General features: G+C 33.9%; 2 protein-coding genes across 9 annotated transcripts in view; both read right to left on the bottom strand.

Annotated features, from left to right (window-relative positions):
* The window catches only part of LOC119636803 (EH domain-binding protein 1), a 65,143-nt gene extending 49,125 nt beyond the window's left edge, over positions 1–16,018 (bottom strand). For 6 of the 8 annotated variants that reach the window (XM_038032427.1, XM_038032436.1, XM_038032433.1 and 3 more), the window contains exons 1-2: positions 15,539–16,018; positions 4,033–4,502 (exon numbers count right to left, since the gene is read on the bottom strand). In XM_038032427.1, coding sequence (XP_037888355.1) covers positions 4,033–4,145 — 113 coding nt within the window. In that variant the 5' untranslated portion in view covers positions 4,146–4,502; positions 15,539–16,018. The remainder of the gene's footprint in view (positions 1–4,032; positions 4,503–15,538) is intronic. The other 2 variants (XM_038032428.1, XM_038032429.1) reach the window with 2 other exon arrangements.
* Positions 16,019–19,286: 3,268 nt separating this feature from the next.
* On the bottom strand, positions 19,287–20,867 carry LOC119636343 (dynein assembly factor 3, axonemal homolog). The gene is made up of 2 exons (XM_038031647.1): positions 20,199–20,867; positions 19,287–20,051 (listed from the first exon to the last, which is right to left on the bottom strand). The coding sequence occupies exons 1-2, from the start codon at positions 20,865–20,867 to the stop codon at positions 19,287–19,289; spliced, it is 1,434 nt and encodes a 477-aa protein (XP_037887575.1).
* Positions 20,868–24,645: the final 3,778 nt, after the last annotated feature.

Below are 24,645 nucleotides of genomic sequence, written 5' to 3'. Positions count from 1 at the left end.
GATAATCATAATAAAAACAATGTAAAAAAAAAAAAAAAAACAGAAAATAAACAAGACATACTGAAACCAATGCCCTAAGCTAAAGCTTGCATCCATCAATCGTTTAATAAAACTTGTTCATGTATTCGCTGTATTAGATGGATAGCCTTAGATAAGAAATATTGAGCTTTGAACAGAAGAATATAAATATTTCCATTTAATTTTTGTTTTTGTTTTTTTTTTTTTTCTTAATTCATTTTCATAACATAGACTAATACTAGCTCTATAGCTTAGCAAGCTCAATATTTTTTAGACAATCTAATATTAGATCTCTTTACCGTACTTTCCGTCGCCTAATATTTCATTCATGTAAATAGAGATGCAGTCATATACCTACAAATGTAAGCATGCACTTTAAGACAAATACAATTTGTTGTTGAATAACAAAACAAAATAAATAAAGGCGTTAACTAGGTGCTTAACTCTATTTTTACACTAAATAGCGATGAGATAAGGAAAATATTTGCGCTTTAAGGTGAAACTTCGATATTAACCGTCTTAGTTTTTCTTTTTCTTCTTAATTTTTTTTTTTTTTTCTTAAGGTGTCAGAAAGTCAATCGAGATAATTCTCCGTTGAAATATCTTTTTTCTAATGCTTTTGTAAATATTCATATCTGATATGGATAGCGTGAATCGTTAATTCGCGTAATCAGGTCCGTTTTCAATTTCGTTATTTCGAATTTATTTGCTGTTGGATGGAAGAAATGGTAATGTGTGTTAAAGTAAATGAGAATTAAATTGGAATCGTATTAACAAACCGGGATTGGTTTAAAGGTGACCTTCACGCAAATTTGGCTGTAAGAAATACCTTCACGAGATCCTTAGTTATAGACAAGAATATGAAAATGATGTCGGCCTTTTTTTGTGAAGTTGTTTCAGTCTCTTTCTTACTGCGGATAAGCACAAATTCTTACTCTCACCTCCTTAATCGAGCAAGGAATACGATTCCTGCTGTCTGCATTTTTACGACTATGGCAAGTCGATACAAATAGCGGGTCATCAGCATGGCGAAGACTAGCCCAGCCAGGAAAAAAGTGATTGCAGGCATTTAAAAATCTTTTCATATAAATAAAAGTCCCCATAAAATTTTGGAGCACTACATGCTTTATAACTAGCTTTTTAAAGATCGCAAATTAAAAAGAGACCAAAACGACGTACTATGTAGTGCTAGTGTTAAGTTTTCTTTTTTTTTTAATGCTTTTATATATATTCGGATCTGATATTTATTTACTTATTTATTTGATTTCCATAAATACAGAATTCAGCTACAGCGGAGATTCAGCTGAATTGCACAATTCATACATATGAAGACTTTACCTAATTACAATTCAAGCAACAGGCACTTGATGCAACATATTAGAAAATAACCGACATGTCTATCAGTTACTCATCAAACTCCGTATCAGATTTCCGAATAACAGTTTAAGCAAGACATCGGCAGGGCACGGGCATTAAGACGGCTCATCTTAATGGATACAAGAGCATCCGATAAGGAAACAAGGTTATAAAACTCATTTAGATTTTTAGAGAGAACCCTAAGTGAGTTAAAAAGCTCCTAATTTAACCTTAAGCTAAGCTTAATAAAATGAATACGGATCACTGTTTAATAAATTTTCAAATTAAATCAATTCAAAACTGAATGTTATTGAAGAATTTAAACTAAAATCAGCAAAATGGGCTCAAAAGAAGACACATCGAAGATGTTTTGCCGAGCGTTGAATTCAAAGAGTCGAAGAAACAAAATGTCGCTGCTCTTTGCTAACGGATAATAATAAATTTCTCATGTCTTTTGTCAAAGAGAATTGCAACGTTGTTCACTCTTCTCTTGACAAGAACTACAAGATCATCTTCACTGAATTTGACGTTTGCCTAAAATGCATCCATTTTTCTTGAAGTTTAATATCACTAAATATTTATTAGGAACAATTCGTATTCGCAATTTTGCACACGCGCACGCTTTAAAGAAACTTGCGGCTCTAAAGAGACCCATGAAGTTCATTTTGAGCAGATTTCTCGTTGAAGTTTCTTTATTTTATATAGTTTGATACAAACAAATCACGAAATTTTGCAGCAATTTTATACAAAACTTTATTGTGTTTCATGTTTTAATTAGTTAGAAGAAGCTTTCAATTGACATTAATCCTTGAGAAAAGTTATGGTAGACGCTAATTAATTAATTATTTATAAAAATTAAAAAGATATATGGAGAATACAGTCTAGCAATCTTTACGTTTCTTATAGAAAACATAAATTATTTTGTTTAAACGAAGCCAATTGTTCTTTGTCTTCGTCCTCTTGTTTTCTTCTTCTTCTTCTTATAAGCTTCAGCAAATCAAAACAACAGATGGATAATGGATGATTCATCGTGCTGCATAGGAACGATCCAATGTGAATGCGAAGTTCTTTGTCCAAAGTTTAATAAAGCTGGCGCTTACTTCCGTGGCTGTAGATATATATATATATAGATTTGTACCCTACACCGCTTGTGGTGCACTGTATTAAGTTTGTGCGGATAGACTTAAATTAGACTGACTTTTTACCTTAGCGCTCGATTCAGAATCATATTCTAACTCGATCTAAGCTTGTTTGTCCGTCTGTCGGTTTTACTTCCTTGTGTTGAACACATAAGCCGCAATTTTGGCAATATTTTGATGAAAGCATTAATGGCATGATGAATACTGACGAGTTTTGCCCCACCGATGAGCGCTAGTAAAAATGGTTCGAATCGGACCATTCTTTTGACCACTTCTCCTATTTGCATCTTATAATAAAAACTCCTTATACGAGTAATGGGGATATGACGTGGGCCACATTATAGTATTTTTACTTGTTGTTGTTGTTGTTGTTGCTGTTTTGTGTTTGTTTATCAAATAAATAAAGCAATCGAAACATGATGCTCTAAACTAACTTAAAATATGGGGAAAAGAATTAAGTTATCGAACGGTAAACTTTGATAGAGGAAAGTTTCTAAAGTGCGAGAGGCCTTTCAAGCATTCGGATGACGCTTTCTTTCTTAACCGATGACATCTGGATTAGACTGAACGGCAGAAATTAACGGACGGCCCGGCTTTTTAAGATTGTACTGGACATACGAACAGACAAAAACACATACAACACATTACTGTCTCGTATTGAATATTGTACGAGCCGTTTCCACCCAGCCTCTGAAAATTAAGATTAATCATCGCTTTGCTAAAACTATGATCCTCCGATATTGAATTTTATCGGACTTATTTCCTGGCAAAAAGATGGCTTAAGCTTTGACTAAAGCGTGCATGGTATCATAAGTCTTACTCAACTCATATGCATCTGTTTCAATGTCAGTCGTGATTATGCGTCGCCCTGTATACGACTAAATTTGAAGTGGCAGTAACCGGTCGACTTTTGGACATAACTTGAAATTTGAATCCAACTGAGCGAAGACAAGAGTCATTGCTTGATTCTTTTGGAAATAATACTATGAGATTTAATTTAAGAAGGTCTCCCTCGCCCTTGATAGGGATCTTTTTGAAACTTGCAAAAATATTTTCTACCAAAGACGTTCTACGTTCTTTTAAATGATGTTTATGGCTGTCACGGGGACAGAGAGGTCTAAAATTGACGAAAATGTGTAAAATGGGTTCGTGCCGCATCAAAAAGTGTTACGACACATCTAAGCCACACATCACTTTTTTTTTGCAAAATTTTAATTATTTAGTTAAACGTTAACAATATTGATTAGCTCATCCGCCAAAGCAATAGCATATACTTCCCCCTTCTTATTTAAAAGTCCATGTTATTAGCAAATGCTTGAGATTTTATTGCTTTGCTTTATTTACTATAAAGAATATAACGAATGAATGAATAATTATCGAATCGCTTAAATCATAAATTCATCAATTTTACTGACTATTTTGGATGGTTATGCAACTAACTCTTAAAATTCAAAGCAATTAATTGAAATTTAAAAAAGAAAAAAAGGAAAAAGAAAAAAACAAAACAACAAAAACTTACCATTTGGCTGTAGTTTCCAAACGCAGTTCATGATAAGAGGCAGTGAACTGAAATTTGGCTGCGCGTTTATTAACCCGTTGCAAACGTTTCCAAACACTACCCATGGCAGGCATTATATATGTTCGTAAGTGCGTACGCACACACTTCGCAAATCAAGATTTGAAAGCGTTCTAATTTTTTTTTTTGTTGAACGTATATTAGAACTACGAAAGCGTTTAATCGTAAGATATTTACTTAGTAATTAATGATTTAGTACAACCGTAACCGAGTTCTACGCTTGAGCTTAATGTGCGTATTATTCTTCTATTCATATTAATCGAATATTTGGTTCATTTTTTATATTTCATTATGTTTGTGTGTGTGTAATTTGTCTATAAATTTCTTAAAACATTTTTTTATTTTGTTTTTATATTCGTTAGATCGCCTTAATTAAGCACCATTTCAGTTGTACACATATTTTTCCACATAACCTGAAAAGTATCGATAGCAATGGTTTATTTAAATAGTTAGGTAAACCGGTAGTTAGAAAGTCGCCTTGTATAACGTTAAAAAAAATTTTTGTTTATTAATTAATACGCATGCAAATGCAAACACATCCGCATATACATACATAAATGTACGCATGCGTGCTTACAGATAAGCATATGAAAAGAATGTTTGCTTTAATGCGTTTTACTAATCAATCATAGTAAATCTACTTATATTAATTGAGGTGAGCAAGAAAGCTCTATTCGCCCCACGGATCAATCTTGAATACTCTTTTTAAGCAAAATTCAATATAGGCGGAGATTTTATTCACTTTCATGCCAATTCATCACTTCAAGGTATTTAAAAGCAAATCCAATACTTTCTCTTTTCATTCTAAGTGCTTGAGCCCGGCGATCGAAGCCTATCTTTATACTGAATTTTTAAATGGCTCTCACACTCCTAATAGCAAGCACTGTTGGTAGGAAATCGTTATTGTTCAACTGAGCCTTCAAAATTTAGAAAATGCATTTTCAAGCCGAATATTCTCTATTCCTGTCAGAAATATTTGTAGCCATGTGGTACAAGGTATATTAAGTCAGTTCGGAGTAGTTTGTAGCACGCAGAAGAGTGGTTAAGAGATACCCACCTTTTACTATACCGATCGATTCAGAAGCATAATCTGAATTGATCTAAGCCAATCTGTCCGTGCGATTTTTGTGTTCAAGCTGCAAGTCGCAATTTTTGCGATATTTTTATAAAATTTGGTAAACTGACGGAGTTTAGCTACTGGTACGGATCGGTCCACTTTTTCGACCACTCCTCATGTAATGCCCTATTTTGAAAACTCGTTATATGGAAAAGAAATTGAAATGTGGCCATGTAGTAACATTTCCACATTCTAAGTTGAACATGAAAACGTGGAATCGTCTGTGGCAATATATTTTTGCCCCATTTCAAAGTGATATCTCTTGAACAGTGTCTTTTGTAGTTTTTGGTTTCTTTCGCTATAATTCCCGTATAGGCGTTATATTGGCATCAAGTTCCGTCTCCTTTGCGAACTCGATCTGTATACTGTTTGTTAAGCTTTTACTTCTTAACCAAATTGTTGGGCATCTGGCGCTTTTAGCAGCTCAAAAATAGATGAACATTGTTAAAGTTGTTTACACACATCGGTCAACTTCTGGGCTGACACATAACGTACAAGCTCTCAAACGACGCCTGTTAATATTTCATATCATCTCGATCAGTTGTTCGTGAAGGAGTTTAGTGACATGAATTTTGTTGTTGTTGTAACGTTATGATGTAAACGTTGCTTCTTGATGGAGAAAAAAACGCATGTTTCGCTCAGTGGCGTCATAGTAAAAACAATGCATTACCGCTATGCTGACTATCGACGGATATCGGTTATGTTAAAATGACAAAAAGGGACTAGAAGCCACACACATCCAAATATACGTAAAACTATTCCCAATAATCGAAAAGTGAAGTCGCGGACATTCTGGTGTGTTCGTTACTATGGAAATTTGGACATGAAACACATGCATTCCAATGGCGCACAGCATTTCTTCCTAGCGGAACAAGTTCATCTTGTCACAAATTGGGGACCAATTGCATGAATTGCACTTCGAATTGCAGGCACATCCATCATATTTGCCAGATCTGGACCCCAAAGATTATTTATTTGAAAATCTAAAGAGTATCCTATCCTATAGCGAGAGTATTCTAAACTAAAGATTAATTTGAGAGCCTTAACCACTCGTTCTATTGTATTTACTCTTAAGGCTGTGTTGATGAATGCAGTCGTTTTGAAAAAAAAGAGAGCAATCTGCCCTTATTGTTGACACGTGTTGGACGAACCTAATAACAACACACCTTTGTCTTGTGTAATACATTTATAAGCAACTATGTTAAATCCTTGTTTATGCTTCTTAACTTAATCGATGTAATTTCCAACGATGAGAGTTTAGTCATTTTGTCAAAATTTTTGAAAGGAATCTCTAGAGAAGCCTATCAAGTCTATGCATTCCTGATCGGCATAAAATTGTGAATCGGTATACAGGTGTCTGTTTGCCCGTCGTCTAGTAGCTATTGAAACTAAGTCAAATAAATCAAGGCACACGCTTGCCGGGCAACAAATTCAGTAAACCTCCGCTTTTGGGTTTTCTTACTCATTACAAAGGGTCAAACACGCACACCCAATTAATATGCAGTGCGAAGATTTAATTTTTCTTTTTAGCCTTTTTACGATAAAGGGAAAGGTTATGAAAGATTCGATCATAGTTACATATAACTTTCGTGCTTGTTAAATATAGAGTGCAAGTGCGACAGCTCGCCTGCGTTCTATCATACTCAATATTTCCCGGAAAGACCATGTGTAAGGAAACAAAAACATTATAGGTGGGCAAGGCCGACCACTAATGATACTCTATGCTACTTTTCAATTTATTTCCGTAGTAAATTAGATCGTTCCCCTATGTACAAGCAACGCTATTCCCGTGAGCCCATGTATGGAGAATTGAACTCTCGTGGTCCAAATTTGGCAGAATTAATATTTTTACAAAAATCTTTTTGCTCTTCATCTATTTTCCTCAAGGTACTGAAAATTATATTAGATACTTTTGGCATATAAAGATTTCGCTTTCTTGGGAATCCTCATACAGGATGGGGTCCAGAGCATGGTCCTATTTGATTTAACTTTGCTACCATTAGTCTATATATATTTTTCTATTTTGCTGTCGTGAACCAATTTTCATGGTAAAATACTAAACTAGGCTTAAGGTTTAAGTTTTTTTTACGATCGCACGGGTTCCAATAATTGGGGGACCCATCCAATTTTTCCAACTTTTTCTTCACATAACGAGCTTTTTAAAGAAAGAGGTCCTACATGGGATGGTGATAACAATGACTTCACCCATTTCTAATTGGACTTGCTAGAGTTCCAAGCTTGTAGAGACCTGTAAGTTGAACAAGAAGGACATGGACAGACATCAGACAGACAAATGGATTGGAAATGGAGCTTAAAACGAGAACATGACTGTAGACTGATTAATATAATTAAATATTGACTTAACCTAGGTACTTCTGCATGCTCTTAATATTTGTGTGTTGCTGTGTGTTGTAGGGTATAAAAATGGAAACGATGTTTCAAGTGAAAATAAGGCATAAATTTTCGTTAAAACACAAAGATCGCAGACGGCAATTAATTCATTAATAATGGATTTCTTTCAACAAGTTTTTCTCCTCACAAGTCTATCAGTTTATTGGTATCTGCAGACATATCTGGTAAGCTATTGACATCATTTACGATGTCATTTTTTGCATGAATCTGATCGTTATACGTACGAGACGTAAATATTTGTTCATTTTTTGATCTTGATGATGGATGGAAAAAATTCCGCGTAAGAATTAAATTTTAGCACTTGAAATTTATATATAAAGTATGAAAATAAGGTTGAAATTTTTCTACCGATATGGGTTTGTGTTAAACTTCTACCAACAGGCTGAGTTATGTATGCAGTTAAGCGAACTTCGAACTTCAAGCGGATAAAGATAAACCGCATGTACTTAATGGCATTTTATGAACGGCATGATATAGTTAGTATACACTTTTCATCCTCAACTGTGTAAGAACGTCAAAACAGATGCTTTAGCTGACAACTTCTGCTCGTTTATGCATGCATACATGCACACAAACATGCCTGCATTTGTCATTCACTTACATACCAACACACAATAATTAGATTAGTTGGAAGTCAAGTGTTAAATCCAGTTTCTTCCTGCATACATGACATGTGTGTGTGTATTTATTTGATTGCCTGTCGTTGTTGTTGTTGTTGCTGTTGCTGTTGTTGCCGGTTTTCTGCTGTCATTATGTTGTCTGTCAAATAAGTGGGCAGAGAATTCTATACACATAACACAGGTGGGTTTTTTTTTTTGCTTGCAAAAAGTGTCCTGCATACAATACTAAAAAGACATTTTTTATAGCATTTTCGCTTGAAAGTATTAAGAGTCTAAGCTAAAGTGGTGACTCAAAAGCTCTTTCTCGCTACCTTGTTAAAAGTGTTTTTACAAAAATACACAACCTCGTACAGGATATAAGATATATTTAAGATATCGTTACGTTTGTAACATTGTTTGATTAGAGACCCTATACTCCTCATATGCTGAACATTCTACTTATCGCTCTCGATAAAAAGTGGGAGGAAGGAAAGTAAAATTTTATTTTTTCAAAGCAAGTTTTTTTTTTTCTTTAACTTTCGATTCAATTTCAAATATGTCGACGATATAGTTTGCATATCTTTTCGTACCATCTGAATACTGAATATGCCAAAGTGAACTATATTAGCCATTTAGCTTGCAGCTCATAGAAATCTGTACATCTTAAGTGGTGTGTACTTAAGAGTTCGTCCCAAATGAAACACAGCTCTCTCGATTGCTTTTACTTTAAAATCTTCTTCTTCTTCTTCTTCCTACTCTTCTTCTTCTCTTAGTCATTTTCTTTTCATTGTAGCGTTCATTATCTTAAATATTTTATGGATTTTGTTATTGCAATGTTGATGTTATTATTATTATTGTTGTTGTTGTTGTTTTAAATGCATATATGCTTTATCTGTAGCAAAAATATTTCAAACAATTTTCATAGTTTAGTATCTGCTGAGATTTCTTTCATCTTTTCTACAAACGAACGAACGTACGTGCATGTGCAAAGACATAACGTATTTCTTCTATTTACTAACAAAATCCATCCGTACACATAAGCATGCAGCAATAGTTATGATTTGTGTATTCAGTTGTTAAATGCACACATCTACCCGTCCATATAATGTACATTTACATATATATATATATATATGTATTTGAATGTAAACAGAAATGTTGCTCAATTTTACAAACATTGTTTAATGGCTTTTGCCTTCTGTAAATCGGGTACAGAGGCTTATGTTTGTTTATTACTATTGCGAAAACAAAAAACAAAATCTCAATCATTCTGTTTACATTCCTCGATATCTTGATTACGTATTTCAGGAATTCATAGCCCTGTCGAAAGTTGAAGATAGTAAACTTTTAATAGATATGTTCTTCGCTGTCATTTTTATCTGTTCATTTAAACTACTGTTCACGTGATTCTTTTACATATAAAATACATGATAATTATGGAAGTGAAGCGCAGAGAGAAAAGAAAAATTAAGTAATAATTTTTAGATGCAATATTTCCAAAAAGAAGAAAATAAACAAATTTTTTAAAAGTCTCAGAGTTTAATGCACTCAAGCCCGTTTTTACGCGGTCTTTTTTGTGCGATTTATTTTATGCGATTTTTTTTGTGCGGTATATGAAAAATTCAATCAATTTGGAACATAATTGACAAAGTTATCAATAAAATTGCAGCTGACCTTCCAGTCCATTTTATGGCCGATAAAAAATCATAGGTCACAGTACGTTCCTTAAATTAAACATCATACGACTGATAAGGGGCTTCCTTTTAAAGTTGTGCTAATTGTACATCTGATCGCCAGCGGGCACCGGGGGGTTAAGCCTTACTGGCAGACACCTGCGTAAAACCCCCTGAAACACTTCTGTACATCTGTTAGTTAGCACTTTTACCACCCAATACGACAAACCTTATACAACCATTAGACCAGTGCATAATCACAGCTTTTAAGAAACACTACGCGAACTTAACTTTTAGATACATTTTGGAAAAACTTGAAAACGATGCAACAACATTGAAAAAGTTTGGTAAAAATTTCCCGACATTACATCTAAGCTGGAAAGCAGACTGGCCGGAATGTGTCATTAAGAGAAGTGTAGCCGAAAATATATCAATGTTAACAACAGAAATCGTTATGCCAACATATCGTGACGCCATGACATCGGCGGAGGCGGGTTTAATACTTTCAGTGAAAATGATCTTGCCAAAATGATTCCGGATGAAACCGTAAGGCAAACATTATGAATTACGCAACAGATGTTACTACTCGGCAAGACGAACCCTATTATATGACAGCAGATAAAATCTAAGTGGGTCTCCAACTTTGCCATAAATTATAATGTCATTTTCCACCGCACAAAAAGAAGTTTGAGTATATAAGATTTTGTGAACAAGGCTTGGTATTAATTGTGGAGGCTTTTGTACTTATTCTTTCTATTTTCACGACTTCTTAAATGAATGAATGATCCCGAAGGGTTTACTAAGTTATGCGGCTGTATACAATAGAGGCACATGAGAGACGCCCACATTTTATCATATCGGTTGATTCGAAAGTCATTTTCTACGCTGATAGAAGCTTGTCTGCCTGTCGGTCGGTTTTGTATATTCTGTTCACCATACAAGTCGCAATTTTTGGGATATTTTGCTGAAATTCGGTGCACCCACGTGTTTCATCACAAGGACGAAAATAGTCAAAGTCCCATACGATCCTTTATTTTGAAAAATTTGTATATATATAAAATATTTTAAACCCAAGGGGTGTAGGGTATTTGAGAATGGGCGGTAGCTTATTATAGTACTTTTACTTGCTTTTATTTTTTATATTTAATCAGCCACTCATCTCTCCGGTGCTTGTAGATAAAGGAGAAAGAAAGAAGGAAATAGTGTGCCCCAGTTGAAAATGAAAACAATTACAAAAACGGAAGAAGACTGCTGCAAGTAGGTTGTTCTAAAGACGGCCGGTGTCGTTAAAGACAGCGAAGTGGCGGTGTACGAGTGTATGATAACCAAGAAGAGTGGTCGGTGGAAAAAACTCTTTTATTTCTGTAGAACACTCTGTAGATGTCAACGTTCATGCTCAATAGTGTTGTCGGTTGGCAGCATTCTCGTTGGTGTACAGTCAACTGCAAGGCAAGGGAAAGGAGAATGTTGAGAAAGCAGAGTGGTCACTTTAGAAAGGTTGACTGACGGACTCTTATGTTTTTAGAGCACCTGCTATGGGAAGCCCACATCACATAAGTATAGAATAACTCACATTACGCCGAATCTGAGTTGACGGTGTCGGTGGGCACGCTTTTCTCAGTATATACGCTTCCGAGAATAACGAAGGCTTCGTTTTTTTATGTAACTAACCACTGGGTAGATATCCCCTATGGGCATATGGGCATAAAGTTGAAGAAGGAAAGAAGTGAGTAATGTTTGTGTACCAAAGGTGGGCAGTGTTGTTAAAGGACGCTGAAAAGGGATAACGTGTTCTGCGGTACGAGTGGAGGAGAAGATTATGGCTCTCTAGTTTTGATGCTGATGGAGAGAAAATATAGACCGTCTTCAGAGACACAACAAATTTTTTTGCTATTTTTAAGGTTATGTTATTGGGCTTTTGCCTTCTCTAGATGTTCTAAGGTCAGTGGAAACGTTAAGGTACTACCACTAATGTAAGAGGCTACGATGCTTTTTTAGCTATAAGCGAAAGTGTTTACTATTATGCAAATTTATCACTTATGCGTTTGCGAAAGCAATTTGTTGCATATTTTCCACTACGTCTTGGATACATATGATAGCATAGACTGGCGAGTAGCACATCAAGACTTACGGTAACGGAAATTTTTATGTTAATGGTTTCTTTCACGAGCATGACATTGAATTATAACCACAAAAGTTGACTTTCATTAAAATGATGGCTATTTTTTATCGTAAATCAGGCCAATGGGGGGCATTTTGCAAACAATGTGATAGCGAAAAACGTTAGCGAAAATGAATCTTTATATGCAGGTTTCAAATCGGCTTCTTACAGCAACTTTTGTCTTCCGAATTAATTGTCATTTTCTTTTTATTAAATTGGCACAGTTTAAAAATTTGTTTCTATTATTCGGTGTTTGCAAAAATTTCGATCAGTGACAAGATAAAGAAATGGAAGATACCAGTGTCCATAACGGCTGAATTCGATGGTTTTAACCTCTGTCTACATAAAATAATAATTTTCTTTTTAATATTCTTGATTTATTCAGCGTACGCCGACCCTAATCATGTAGCACTCAGAATTCTTCTTCTTCCAAATGCATTATTTCTGTTGTTTACGTTCAAAAGCTTATGGCGATGCTGCTCCATCCAACCCAATCCAATTGTCAGTTTTGGTTTCAACGTTTTAAAAGCGATGACACGAATTTGCTGAAAGTGCTATGTTTTGGCCAATTGTTACAAGACTTGTCCAGAACGCATAAATGAGGATCGCTGTCAACATGACATCGCCATGTGGCCAGAAATATTGCGAAATGTTGTAGAAAACGATGGAAACTATTTTGATTAACGTATATTGTACCAATTTTCCACAATAGAGGCCTTTTCCATGTGAAAAACAGATCAACATTTTTGCAAACGCCTAATATGTCAGATTTGTGGATAGGGAGCTTCATAACTTGTGCAATCCATTAGTCGTTTGCTAATATTTAAAGTGACCTAAAGACTATTGATCAATTGTATGTGAATGTATGACGTACGTACGAAATATTTATTTTATAGTTCGAAATATGCTATAAGCTGTACATACGTGCTTTGAAATCCAACTAAAGAACTTTGACCTTAAAGTAGATTAGAATGACTTTGTTGAAAAAAAGAGCAAGCAAACCTAGCATTAACAATAATTGCAGAGTTGCAATAAAACTCAAATAAATTCTTTATGACTTGATGTTTTACAGTGCTGAACTAATATTTTATGATTAATCAATGAGTCATTAACAACCCTTAAGTAAAATTTAAATATATACCTCTTTTATATTAAATACGATTGTTATGCAGTATATAGCTAAAGTAAAACGAAAAAAGAATAAAAATTATAGAGAATAGAAAATCTCATAAAGGGAAGTTTGCAAAGGTCAGAAAGCAAATTTCTAGTTTGTGCTTAAGAGCATTTTTGCTCCCTTCATTTAATAACAAGGTTAAAGGCCGCGAGAAGTCTTTGAAAGGTATTGTCAAATTTGACTCCTGGAAATACTAGAAGTCCAGATTACTTGGTTCTGCTTTTTTCTTCTTCAATTTGCCATTATTTGAAAGAAACTCACGTTTACTTTAAGAGGTATTTGCCTTAGACATTTGAAGTTACAGCAATAACCTTAATCTTCTTGCTTGGTCATTGTTTTCCTAACGAATTCCGTACAAATTTCGGATAGTTAGTGACAAAGTTAAGGTTTGAAAACATGCGAAAAAGCACAACCATCTGATCAGCTACTTCTTCTCTCTGAGGTACTTGAGATATGATAGTATACGAGTTAGCAATTACTTTCCTCCATCCAGGTTACGTCCCCTGAGTCATTGTTGTCATTTATGAAAAAAAAAAATCACCGAGTCTCTCAAGTATAGTCGAAACTATGATTGAATACCTTGACCCACAAAAGTCACAGTCACGTTATTCTTAATACTATCTTTGTGCTCAAAAGCTTGCTTATCCAAAAGGACGTTCGAGATCTATGCGAGAGCAACGTCTTCTGCTTTCAACCAATTTGATAACAGATCAAAATGAAATATTCCGGAATGATCTCATGATAGGAAAAAGCGTAAATAACGAATCCTAGAGGAAGGACTAGAACCTTTTATTTCAGTATTTAACTTCCCACATGACTTCATCAATTCCATATAGAGACGATTTAAGACAAAAGGAATTTGTTTAATTTATGCTTTAGTTTACATTGTAATTGCAACCTTGTGGTTAATGTGCCAATTTATATATTCTACACATACACGCATAAAAGGCAAGAATACACCAAGCACAAGCACACGCACATAAACGCACTAACCCATCACATCTGAAGTGACTTGGATTGTCGTCGCATTTTTTTTTTCTTTTTGTCTCATTGTGCTTTGACAAAACAACCTTGGAGTAAATTTGTTCTTGCTTTCCTTCTCTTCATTTATTTCTTTCTACCTTCTCAACTGCAATGTCTTTTATTCTTATTATTTGCAGGGAAAGAATATGAAAGGGAAATGAGAATAAAAAAAACATCACAAATTTTTACGATACGTTTTAAAGGATTTTTTTGCAAAAAATAAAAACATATGACATTTTTTTTTCTCGGCTCTTAATGTAAACTCAAAATTTCACAAAATGCTTTTATCTCAAAGCGTGTATACACAAATATGCACTGCATTTACTAAAATTCATTTTTTCTTTTTGGACCTTGTTGTTGTTCTGAAATAGATTTGAAAAAAAAAAAAAAAAAACATACAAGATACTTTTCTTCTTCTTCCGTTATTCAGCAAATTAACAAGCGAAAATTCGCTGGGATGCGTAAAAAAAGCCCAATGTGTACACAAAGCTCTTTGTTTGGGCCTGAGTAAAGTTAGATTTGGTTAGATTTGGTATATGATGTTATTATTTATTTATTTCGATAATTATTTGATTAAAGATTTTTTTTTTTGAATTTTCATATTATACGTCCGCCACTTTATTTTTTTTATAGTTTTTATTAAAATATACATATATACAAAATCTTTCTTATAGAGGCATAACATTTGCTATCAGTTCCAAGTTTAGTGTGTGTAATGTGTAGAATTCATGCCACCAAGAACTAGGCGAAGACATTTCCATTTGATTCTGCATAATTTCAGCAGGTCCTTCTTTGGGATGTCCAATATCAGTGAACACAGTGATTAAGCCAGTGATACGGTTTAATCAGGCAAGGAGGGTCAGAGCCCTAAGAAATACCACAAATTGATTTCAATACATTAATGAGTTTAAAACATTGTTTGGCAGTTTTATCAATATGAGCTCCTAGGGAAAGTTTCGAGTGTAGGGCAAAGTCTGAAAAGTCTTCTCGTCCTTTTGACTGAAAGTGTGAGTTGATATGATCCAAGACGAGAGGAAATAATGTCGAGGGCAGATTACAAATGAACAAAAAGGACAAGATCGTCACCATAGCCCAGCACTGAGATGTTGTCAGGAAGGGAACTGGACATTTTGTTAATATATAGATCCCTGAGGAACACCTGTGAAACGTCTTCTTTCTACAACAACATCATGACTGTTAATTAACACGTTCTTATAGGGAAAGAGTTTATATAACAAATTATTAAGAATTAGGCAGGGAGATTCAAGGAGAGGACAGATTTTAAGATACTTTTCAGTTTCTGCAATATGTGTTAACGTATTTACAAACGCATACATTTTAGTTTCTTCTATCGTTGTTGTTATTATTGTAATTTGCACCACAAACGTATTTACATACTCGTAAGCAACCTTCCACCACCCCTTTCATTAAACAAAGTGATGACGTGATGACGAGTATTTTTTCTACATATATATATCAATATATGTACTCTAGCCAGCCAGACACAACAATCACTTTAGCAATTTCTTCCTGAATTTTTCCTTAAAAGGCTCAGCCATTCATTTATTATAGCCTGATATTTTTTTTGTTAAAATTTATTTTATGCCTTGGAAAAAAATATAATTTTTCTTTTGAATCAATTTTTCTTTCTTTTTTTTCACTTCTTAATCAGTTAAATCACAAACAAACACGACAAACGCACTCGATTTAATAACAAACAATTCTGACAATTCTGACAATTCGACTAATACAACACTTGGAGCACTTCTTGCGTTACATTGAAATTGACTGAAAAATGCTTCAAACGCTCTCGCAATTCTCGCAGCAGTAAGAAATCAAATTATAAAAAACTATAGATATATAGTTCGTCCAGTTCGTCGACTTCAAGAAAGCGAGAAAGAGACAACTTAATACTATGTATGAATTATTACATTGCGTCTGCATAAGCTACAAAAACAACTGAGACAACTGAACAGAGTTTGCATAGGCAATAAAGTTAACGTTTTTATCTATTAATAATTTCTTCTTTAGTAATTTATTATAGAAAAGAATTGATCTTTTTCTTCTGTTCAGCAAATGAACAACCGAAAATTCGCTATGTGTAAAATGTGTAAAAAGACCCAATGTAAACACAAAATTCTTTGTTTGAGCCTTAATAAAGTTAGGGTTAGTTTTGGTAAAATAATTATTATTCTTTATTTATTTTATTATTTCTTTGTATTTCGTAATAAAACTGTATTCAATTAACCTTTTGTCCGCCACTTTATCTTTTTTTTTATAAATTTTATTAAATTTTGCATACTACTCACCCTTCATAAGGTAAATTTCGTACTATAAAAAGTTATGCAGCGTCTGAGTACAAAGTGTCACTGATAAGTTCGAGAGTAAAAGAAAGTGTAAAAGAGAGTAGGTTCATAATTTGATTGTAAACGTTTGTACATCTTGATGACGTGATTAAAAAAAAAAAGATTACGATGTCAAGATTACATTTGCCAAGTGTGGAATGGCGAATAGAAATGGCAATATTCGGACAGAAAAATAGGACATGGTTAGGAGATGGTAAGACACCAAATGCACACAAAGAGCTATTCACTAGGCTAAGTTTGAAGAGACGAGCATTAGTTATATTAGCAACAATAACTAAAAGAGCTCAAACCCATTTTTCTTCATGACTTTCAGCTGCAATAGCAGCTTCCTACCCGTGTTTCTGCTTTAGTTCCAACTTTATCGAACTTTAGTTACTATAGGAGTTTATTTATTAATTTGGATTAGTTTAATTTAATTTCCAGGATTACTAGCTAATTATAAACTTGGTTTAAAAAAAAAATTGCCTTATCGACTTTACAGTTCGACTTAGGGTTAGTTAAGTTAGGGTTAAGGTTTAATTAATTAGGTTTAATAAGAAAAATTTTCTCTATATATATATGTACAATTGGCTTTTTTCATCTATTAACGCAAGCATTATTTAAGGCTTTATTATTTATATGTGCCGGTGCTTTTCTATATTAGTATTATTACTCTAATAATTAATATTCCTAACTTTATTCGTTTGTATTATTGAAGGTTTGGTAGGCTATATTATTTCTAATGTAACTTTATTTTCCAACAAGTAATAGTGTATGTTCCTATATAAGCTGTCAGTATTTTTAGGATCCGTTTGATTTATATCTTACAATATATTAAAATCGTATATTTTATTTATTAATTCGATTTGATGTAGTAACATATGGAAAATATATAAAGAGAAAAATAATTTGTTTACAAAAAAAAAAAAACAATAGTGATAAAAAATATATGAAAAGAAAATATTTTACTCTCAGCAAAATCAAAAACATTTTTCATAAAAAATAAATAGGAAAGTAAATTTTATTCTCAGAAAGTAAATTTTACCAGCAATTTTCAATTTAAATAATTGTTTAAATGTGTTTATTTTTTATTTCCATTTTGAAAAAAGAGATACCCAGTATTATATTTCATTTATCATTATAAGATGCCGCTGAAGTGTTAATATCAAACAGAAGCGAGCAACATTAAGAAGATAAAGCAGTGTTTTTAAGTTTTGCGTATCTAACACAAGAGGGCAGCAGTAATTTGGTGCATAGTATAAATAAGGTAAGCAAGAATAATCATTTTTGAAAGCCTACAACTTTTTGGTATATTTTTTTTTTACATTAAAAGGGACGCAAAAGACTCTAAAGAAGGAGAAAGAATATAAGTTGTATTATATATAAGTTGAAATGGAAAAATTACATATCTTCAACTTTTTCAACTTTTGACTGCGTTTTTATTGGATGTTTGCTGAATGAAGTGCCATCTTTTAAAGAAAACATATGAAATTATTTACATATCAAAGAGAGGTATAGCGAATTCAAAAGAAAACATATGAAATCAAAAATAAAATATTTGTGGATGAGTTTTTATTGGGCCGCGTTACATAGTTTAACATCTCTGCTTTTACTCTTTAACATATTGTGTTTGAATTTTATGAACATAAATAAATTATAATAAATATATAATGGAAGAGATACAGCATAAAGGACTTGAAATCGTTTTTTGATGTAATGTAATATTTGTATGTTTGTTAACTTATTAAATAATTTATTGAGTTTAAATTATCACATATTTCATAGTTTTCAAAAATTCTCCTAATCAAACTCGTCGCTTGTGCATGCATATATATACACCATTATTGCTGTGTATAAAGCCATCACCGTATTTATTTTTCAATTGGCCATTTACATATTCCTTAGCCTGATCCAAAATTGTATTCATATAGCCATAAAAACAAGATGAAACATTTTATTAAATAAAATAAATTCATTAAAAATGGCACGCGGGATATTTATTTGAACAAACTTAGGTAATCTCTATCGTAATCTAATCGATATCACTCTTTAGTGCCGGACGGCTATGGATCTGGTTGGAAAATTGGAGTAAAGCTTCTTTGCGAGATATATTTAGTAAATTTTGTGGAAACTTTGGTTTTATATTCTTGTTTATTTTATAAATTTATAAGAAATAAAAGCAAATCTCTCAACGTTGGAAAATTGTGCAGCGTAGCTAAAAAGATATTAATTTTTATTTCTCTGTGAAAATAATATATGTACAAAACGCATAGTGAAGAAGTAACCCGCCAAATCCCGCCAGCATTTGACTTCGACGGTAACGACGACAGTTTTTCTTTTACAGAAATTCCATAAAGACTTTAGTTAAAATTCAAAGCCAAACACGAAGCAGCACTCGGAACACCACTAAACTGGAAAAAATGGAACATTTGATTTGGATCAAAGTCAGCTGCAAAAGAATTAAAAAAAAAAAAAATAGAAAAAACCCATTTACAAATAACCAAAAAGCACACACAATATAAATAAACAAAAGCTTCGCTCAAATTTAAATTAAAATTCGACGACTGAAACGTGCTTAATAATCATAAGGTTCGCAAAAATAAAGAAAATAGATTTATTTAATTAATAATAAATTTAATATTTTAAAACTCATAATTGTAAGAATATAGGTTACGTTGCACGCATAAAGCATTTTAATGGTTATTTGCACAGTTCTCTTCGGCATCCATTTTTCGTTTATATTTCAGAATCGAATGTTTTTTATTAAGCGCACTATAATTGATTACACTGGTAAAGTTGTTGACTTTGGCATAATTCATCAATTTTTCTTCGAACAATTTAATGTCTTCATTTCGCGCCGTAGTCATTAACTTGGTTTCGAGAATTAGCAGACATTTCTTTTTTAGCACTTTTATGAAAGAGTCCTTGAGGAAGGCAAAGTAATTATAACCAACAAAAGCAACATCGAAATGGTTGCTCCAAAATTCGTCACCATTCCGTAATTTGAATACGTCTTCTGAGGAAAGGAAACGTATATTAATGCCTTCTATATGAATCCATGGTTTATCATAATCATGCATAGCATCTATATCACATTCATTGTATAGCAACGTTTTGCCCATAAGAAGCTTAACCGAACCGTATCTACGAGAATCTTTGAGGTTATGTTCGTAGGGCGTCTCGGTGCTTAATTCATGAAATAATTCAAGTAAATTGCGTTCAGTAACATCAGTCGAACGATAGTCATTTTGACCATGGGCCGACTGCAATAGCCGCTCGTCGGCACTCAGTAATCCAAACGCTGAAAATGGACCGGTTTGCATATCGCCAACATATCCCCGATGTATATACTTATCACCATTGCGTACAAGACCAACCGCAAGGGTTTTATTCGGTTTACTGTATTCGTATTCGGGATATGTAAAGGCTATGCCGGTTTCCCGCCAATGTCGGTATTCCTAGCGGAAAATACGAAAGCTTATGAAAAGTATACAAAAATATTGCAGAGGAATTCATATTTTAAACTTCACCACCTCCTTCTAAATATGAATCGGGATAGAGCAGTATCTATACACTATTATAAAGCACCTTTCGTTATTTCCTACCTGTGAGCAAATCTGCTGGCCTTCGCGATCTTTAAGAACCATATTCAAGTCCCAATCAAACGCTCCGTCGCGGTGATCATAGCGCACACCCATTAATTTTCTAAGTCTTGCAGCCCAGTATTCTTGAATGTGAAAAATGTGCCCCTCCTTCGGGAGCCAAAAGCGGAATGCGTTCTCCAGACCATCGCGTTCTCTATACTTAAGGTTCTCGAAATTTAAAAATGGTGTCATCCTCTCACGGCACTCATCATCCGTAAGCATTTTAAATAAACTCTTAGCTTTGCCAACAAGGTATTGATAAGATGACGCCCTTAACAGTGAGTTGCCATAGACGTCCATAAAGAGATGAACTTTACCACGCAGATTCATCGATTCAGGACTTTCCAAGGCGATGCCTAATAACGCTATATGGCGTGCTATAGTTTCGATACAACCATCAACCACGTAAAAGTTAATAATAGGTGTTGTCCCCTTAGCTTTATGGGCGTACATTTTTGCCATTGTTTTTATAACATGTCGCGGATCATTGGAACCAAATAAAAGAATATTGATTTGCACAATTTTCGGTTCCTCGTTTGGTTTTTCTTCTTCACATGATTCCTCAGACCTTTTTGACATATTTAAATATTCTTCAAAGAGATCCAAAGCAGCGCTTAAGCCCCAAAACATTGCGACTGATTTTCATTTATTCTTTGTAAGCTAAATTAAAATAAAATAAAAATTTTTCTTCTTTCAATTTGTTTAGGCTTTTCGTTATTAAGTTACTCGAAAATCAATAAACAACTAAGACTTTTGATCACTATGGTTTCTTTTGATTGAGTTAAAAATTTTTTCCATTTATTTGCTGCCAGCAGGTTATGATTTTGTCGTTCGCTTAGTGCTGCGTTCATTTAAAAGCAGTTAGGTCTATGAAAGGTCACATTTCTTTGGGTAAACGTTGTTACTGTTAAAACTGAGGAAGGAAGTTTCAGAGACCCGAAAATGTATGTATTGTCTGTTGTCAGCGCCAACTTCTGAATCAATTTAAGAATGTCCGTCTGTCCGTCTGTCCGTCTGTGTACTGGCTGTTATACTCATTATCCTGTCCGTAAGAACGAAGCTGCCGGCTTCATATTTGGCAGGAACATTGGAAGTTTTTCGCGCAAGTTGGTATTAAAAATGGACCAAATCGGTCGAAGGGCACGCCTACAGTACTGCGTCCAATGGAGCTATCTCTGTTTTTCAAAAGGAGTAAAAAACGTTATTCCTAAACTAAAGCAGACAAAATTTGAGCATATGCTCTATGAGCGATGCTCCAGTATTTCTCTAAAAATGGAAAAAATCGGCCACGCCTACTTAATTTTATAGTGAGTTAGAGTTTCATTTCTTTTTCAAAACCATTACAATGCACAGAAGCAAGCTTCAAAAGTCCCATCAAGTATATAATTTCTTGACCACTATCAAAATCAGAATGCACCTAAGCTTGTTCGTCCATCTGTCCGTCTGCGCGACTTTGTATTATCTATGGTAGAAGGTACCGCGAGAAGTATCTGAAGCCCTTTCAAATCCAGTAGCCTTTGGCGGCGACATAGATGACGAACACTTGTAACGTGTATTATATGAATTAGAAGAGCAGGAGAACTTTAATAAAGATATTATTGGAATACCCGAACCAGCCGCGATGTTATCCATTGTACCCCGCTACTGGGGTATCCAAGAAAGCCAAAGAAAAGAAAAAAAGCGGCAAACACTGCAAATGCAACAACCGCTACAGCTACAGGTGGAGGTAACTGAAAACAATTTTACTTACGTCTTAATAAATTTTTAAACTTTTACGCTTTTGCAGGCGATGCGGATGACGCATGTTATGAAGGAGCCGCTCTCTTGGGCAGAATAAATTACTTTAAGTGAATATGTACAGTATAGAAAGGTTTATGCCGTTGCAGCGCTTTTTATAGAAAAAAAGCAAAAATTCTTTTACATTGGAATTACTTTTTACGTTTTCTTTTCAATTGATTCCACTGATAACATTTACATTTTATTCTTATTTTAATCTTATGTGCTTAGATTGTAAAGAAATTTTTCCGCAAAAAAGTTATTAAACTCTTACTATGTGAACATTTTTTTTTAAATTTTTCGATCGAACTTGGGCCTTGCAGCACGAAATGACATTTTGCGCTATTTTTGAATTGTCAACGTGCAACGACCATTGCGGTTACATTTGAGAAGCAAAACCCAAGAACTTTTCGAATACATCTCATACGTTCAGTGGCTGGATAGTCGACTTTCATCGTAGTTTTTTAAGCAAAACTATTCTCGGTGATCCGTGTCACTATTATAAGTGTAAGTGCGTAAACCTTTGTCGTATTTGGACATCCGAAAACTCAATAGAAAGAGTCGAGTAACATTTGCTCTCACGATCCTTATGAGTAACCGAATTGATAAGACTCACGACTAACAAGTCAGTGTCCACAGGTGGAAATCTCGTGTACGTTAGAGTTTACTTTGTCGAATAAACTCTGCACCCACAATACGTATGCATAACCGGATCGGTAAGAATGACTATTAACAAATCAGCGTCCACGGCTTTAAGTTTGAAGTACGCTAGAGTTTTCTTTGGCGAAAGTAAGTGTTCAGTCGGTGAAGGTGAATTACACATTCGCTGAGAAGGCACTCAGCCTCCGCAATTCAAATAATGACGAGCATACCAGACATCGTCGAACTCGAATGTTTCAGAACTTTCCAGGAAGCTGGCTATAAGGAATATTTACACCATATTTCAAGGCAATACTTGCTACGGGCTGTTAGGCACAGTTCTCTGGATTATTGCACTTCTAAATATAAAGCTCTCTTCGTCGCTGGAGTTTTAATTGATCTATGTAAAAGCATACATGGAATTTTCGACCAGCCTTTGCTGCCAACATTATAGTTCTTAATCTGTTGTGGCCATGATTGCAAGGTTCTGATGTTTCTTAAGTAGTGTAGCAGAACTCTGTTTTTTATGTTAAGCGTTGCGATCTTGACTCATCCAAAATTGAAAGAAAGTCCATTGGCAGATAGACAATCAGCTAGACAGAGGACGAAGGTTAAATTGACTCGCAATTGTACGCCGATCAAGAATGTATATAATTTTTTGTTTTACATTTTCTAGACTTAAATTAAAAGTTAATGCGGAAGTGATTCTGATCGGCCAAGGAATAGTCCAATATTTGTATGTATAACGTATTGACTTGGGGAGGTGGGTATCAAAGTTTCGTCCTGAGTAACTTCTCTCTATTTTCGATCCATAAATCTTGCCGATTTTTTGGTTTTCCCAATGCATACTTCTAGTTGCTTTACCAGTCTTTGCAAAGACCAAAATATCACAGATGTTAATTATCTGGAAAAAAAAAACATTCTCTAAAAAACACCTTCTACAACTAACACTTGTTAGCCTTTCATGTCTTTTGAACGGAAGTAACCCTAATCAGAAATGTTTAACAAATTATTTCCATTTTCCCTTTCAACAAGGACTTTCTCCATAATTAAGATTATTTGAAGGGGGGAAAAAGGATTTTTACTTTCCTTTTTTTTTTGTCGTAAATGAAATTTGTGTGTAACACATGAAAAATTGAAATGTTTAGGCAAAAAAAAAAAAAGAAAAAGGAAATAAGCGATTAGCAGCGTTTTACACATAAAATAACAACTTTTGGTGAACAAAATTGATATAAAACAAATTTATATAAAAATGAGATCGCATCTTGGACGATTCCCACTTCAAGTGAATCTCGGTATAATAATTAATTTTGTAGGTAATTAAAAACAAAAAATTTAATATTAATTTTAAAATATTTTATTCAAAATATTGTTGATGGTTGGCCAATGGTGGTATCCTAGCGATTCCGTCTCTAAATCGACTAACATAAAGCTTCGTACATAGTATTTATATTCAATCAATGATTTTGACCAGCAGTTGTTTGAAAGTGAACAGAACAAGAAACGCTTCTCGTCAATAACCTTTCTTGGTACATCATTTAACATATTCTGCTGAGCAAAGTCTACGGAACTCCGGCATAATGTTGTCGCAATGTTATCAAGTAAGGCATAAAGCTAATTAAGCTTTCTTTAAAAATCTCTCCGAATTTAATTTTATATCTAATTTTAGATAAGTGTGTAGCTTAACAAGTAAATATAGTTAAACTTCTATGTCCATCCTCTGAGTAAGTAAAAGGATTTCTTCGTGGGAATGTCATTGGGTTGAGGGGAACTATTTCGATGACCTTTTTGGATATCTCTTATAAAAGCTAGACCGATATCTGCTTATAGTTTGTAAGTTATTGAAAAATCTTCAAACTGTTGACTCTTCTTTCAGATATGTGTCCTCTAGTAAGCCTGTTAGGCGGTTGATTGCGTCTATTTTAAGGTCTGATATATAAGCATCAGTCAAGAGGAGATGTAGATGCAGATTCTCAGCTTTTTTCTTACTCTT

The sequence above is a fragment of the Glossina fuscipes genome, unplaced genomic scaffold, assembly GCF_014805625.2.
Source record: "Glossina fuscipes isolate IAEA_lab_2018 unplaced genomic scaffold, Yale_Gfus_2 28, whole genome shotgun sequence".
In the NCBI taxonomy this organism is placed as follows: Eukaryota; Metazoa; Arthropoda; class Insecta; order Diptera; family Glossinidae; genus Glossina; species Glossina fuscipes.
This window is presented reverse-complemented; position numbering and strand designations above follow the sequence as displayed.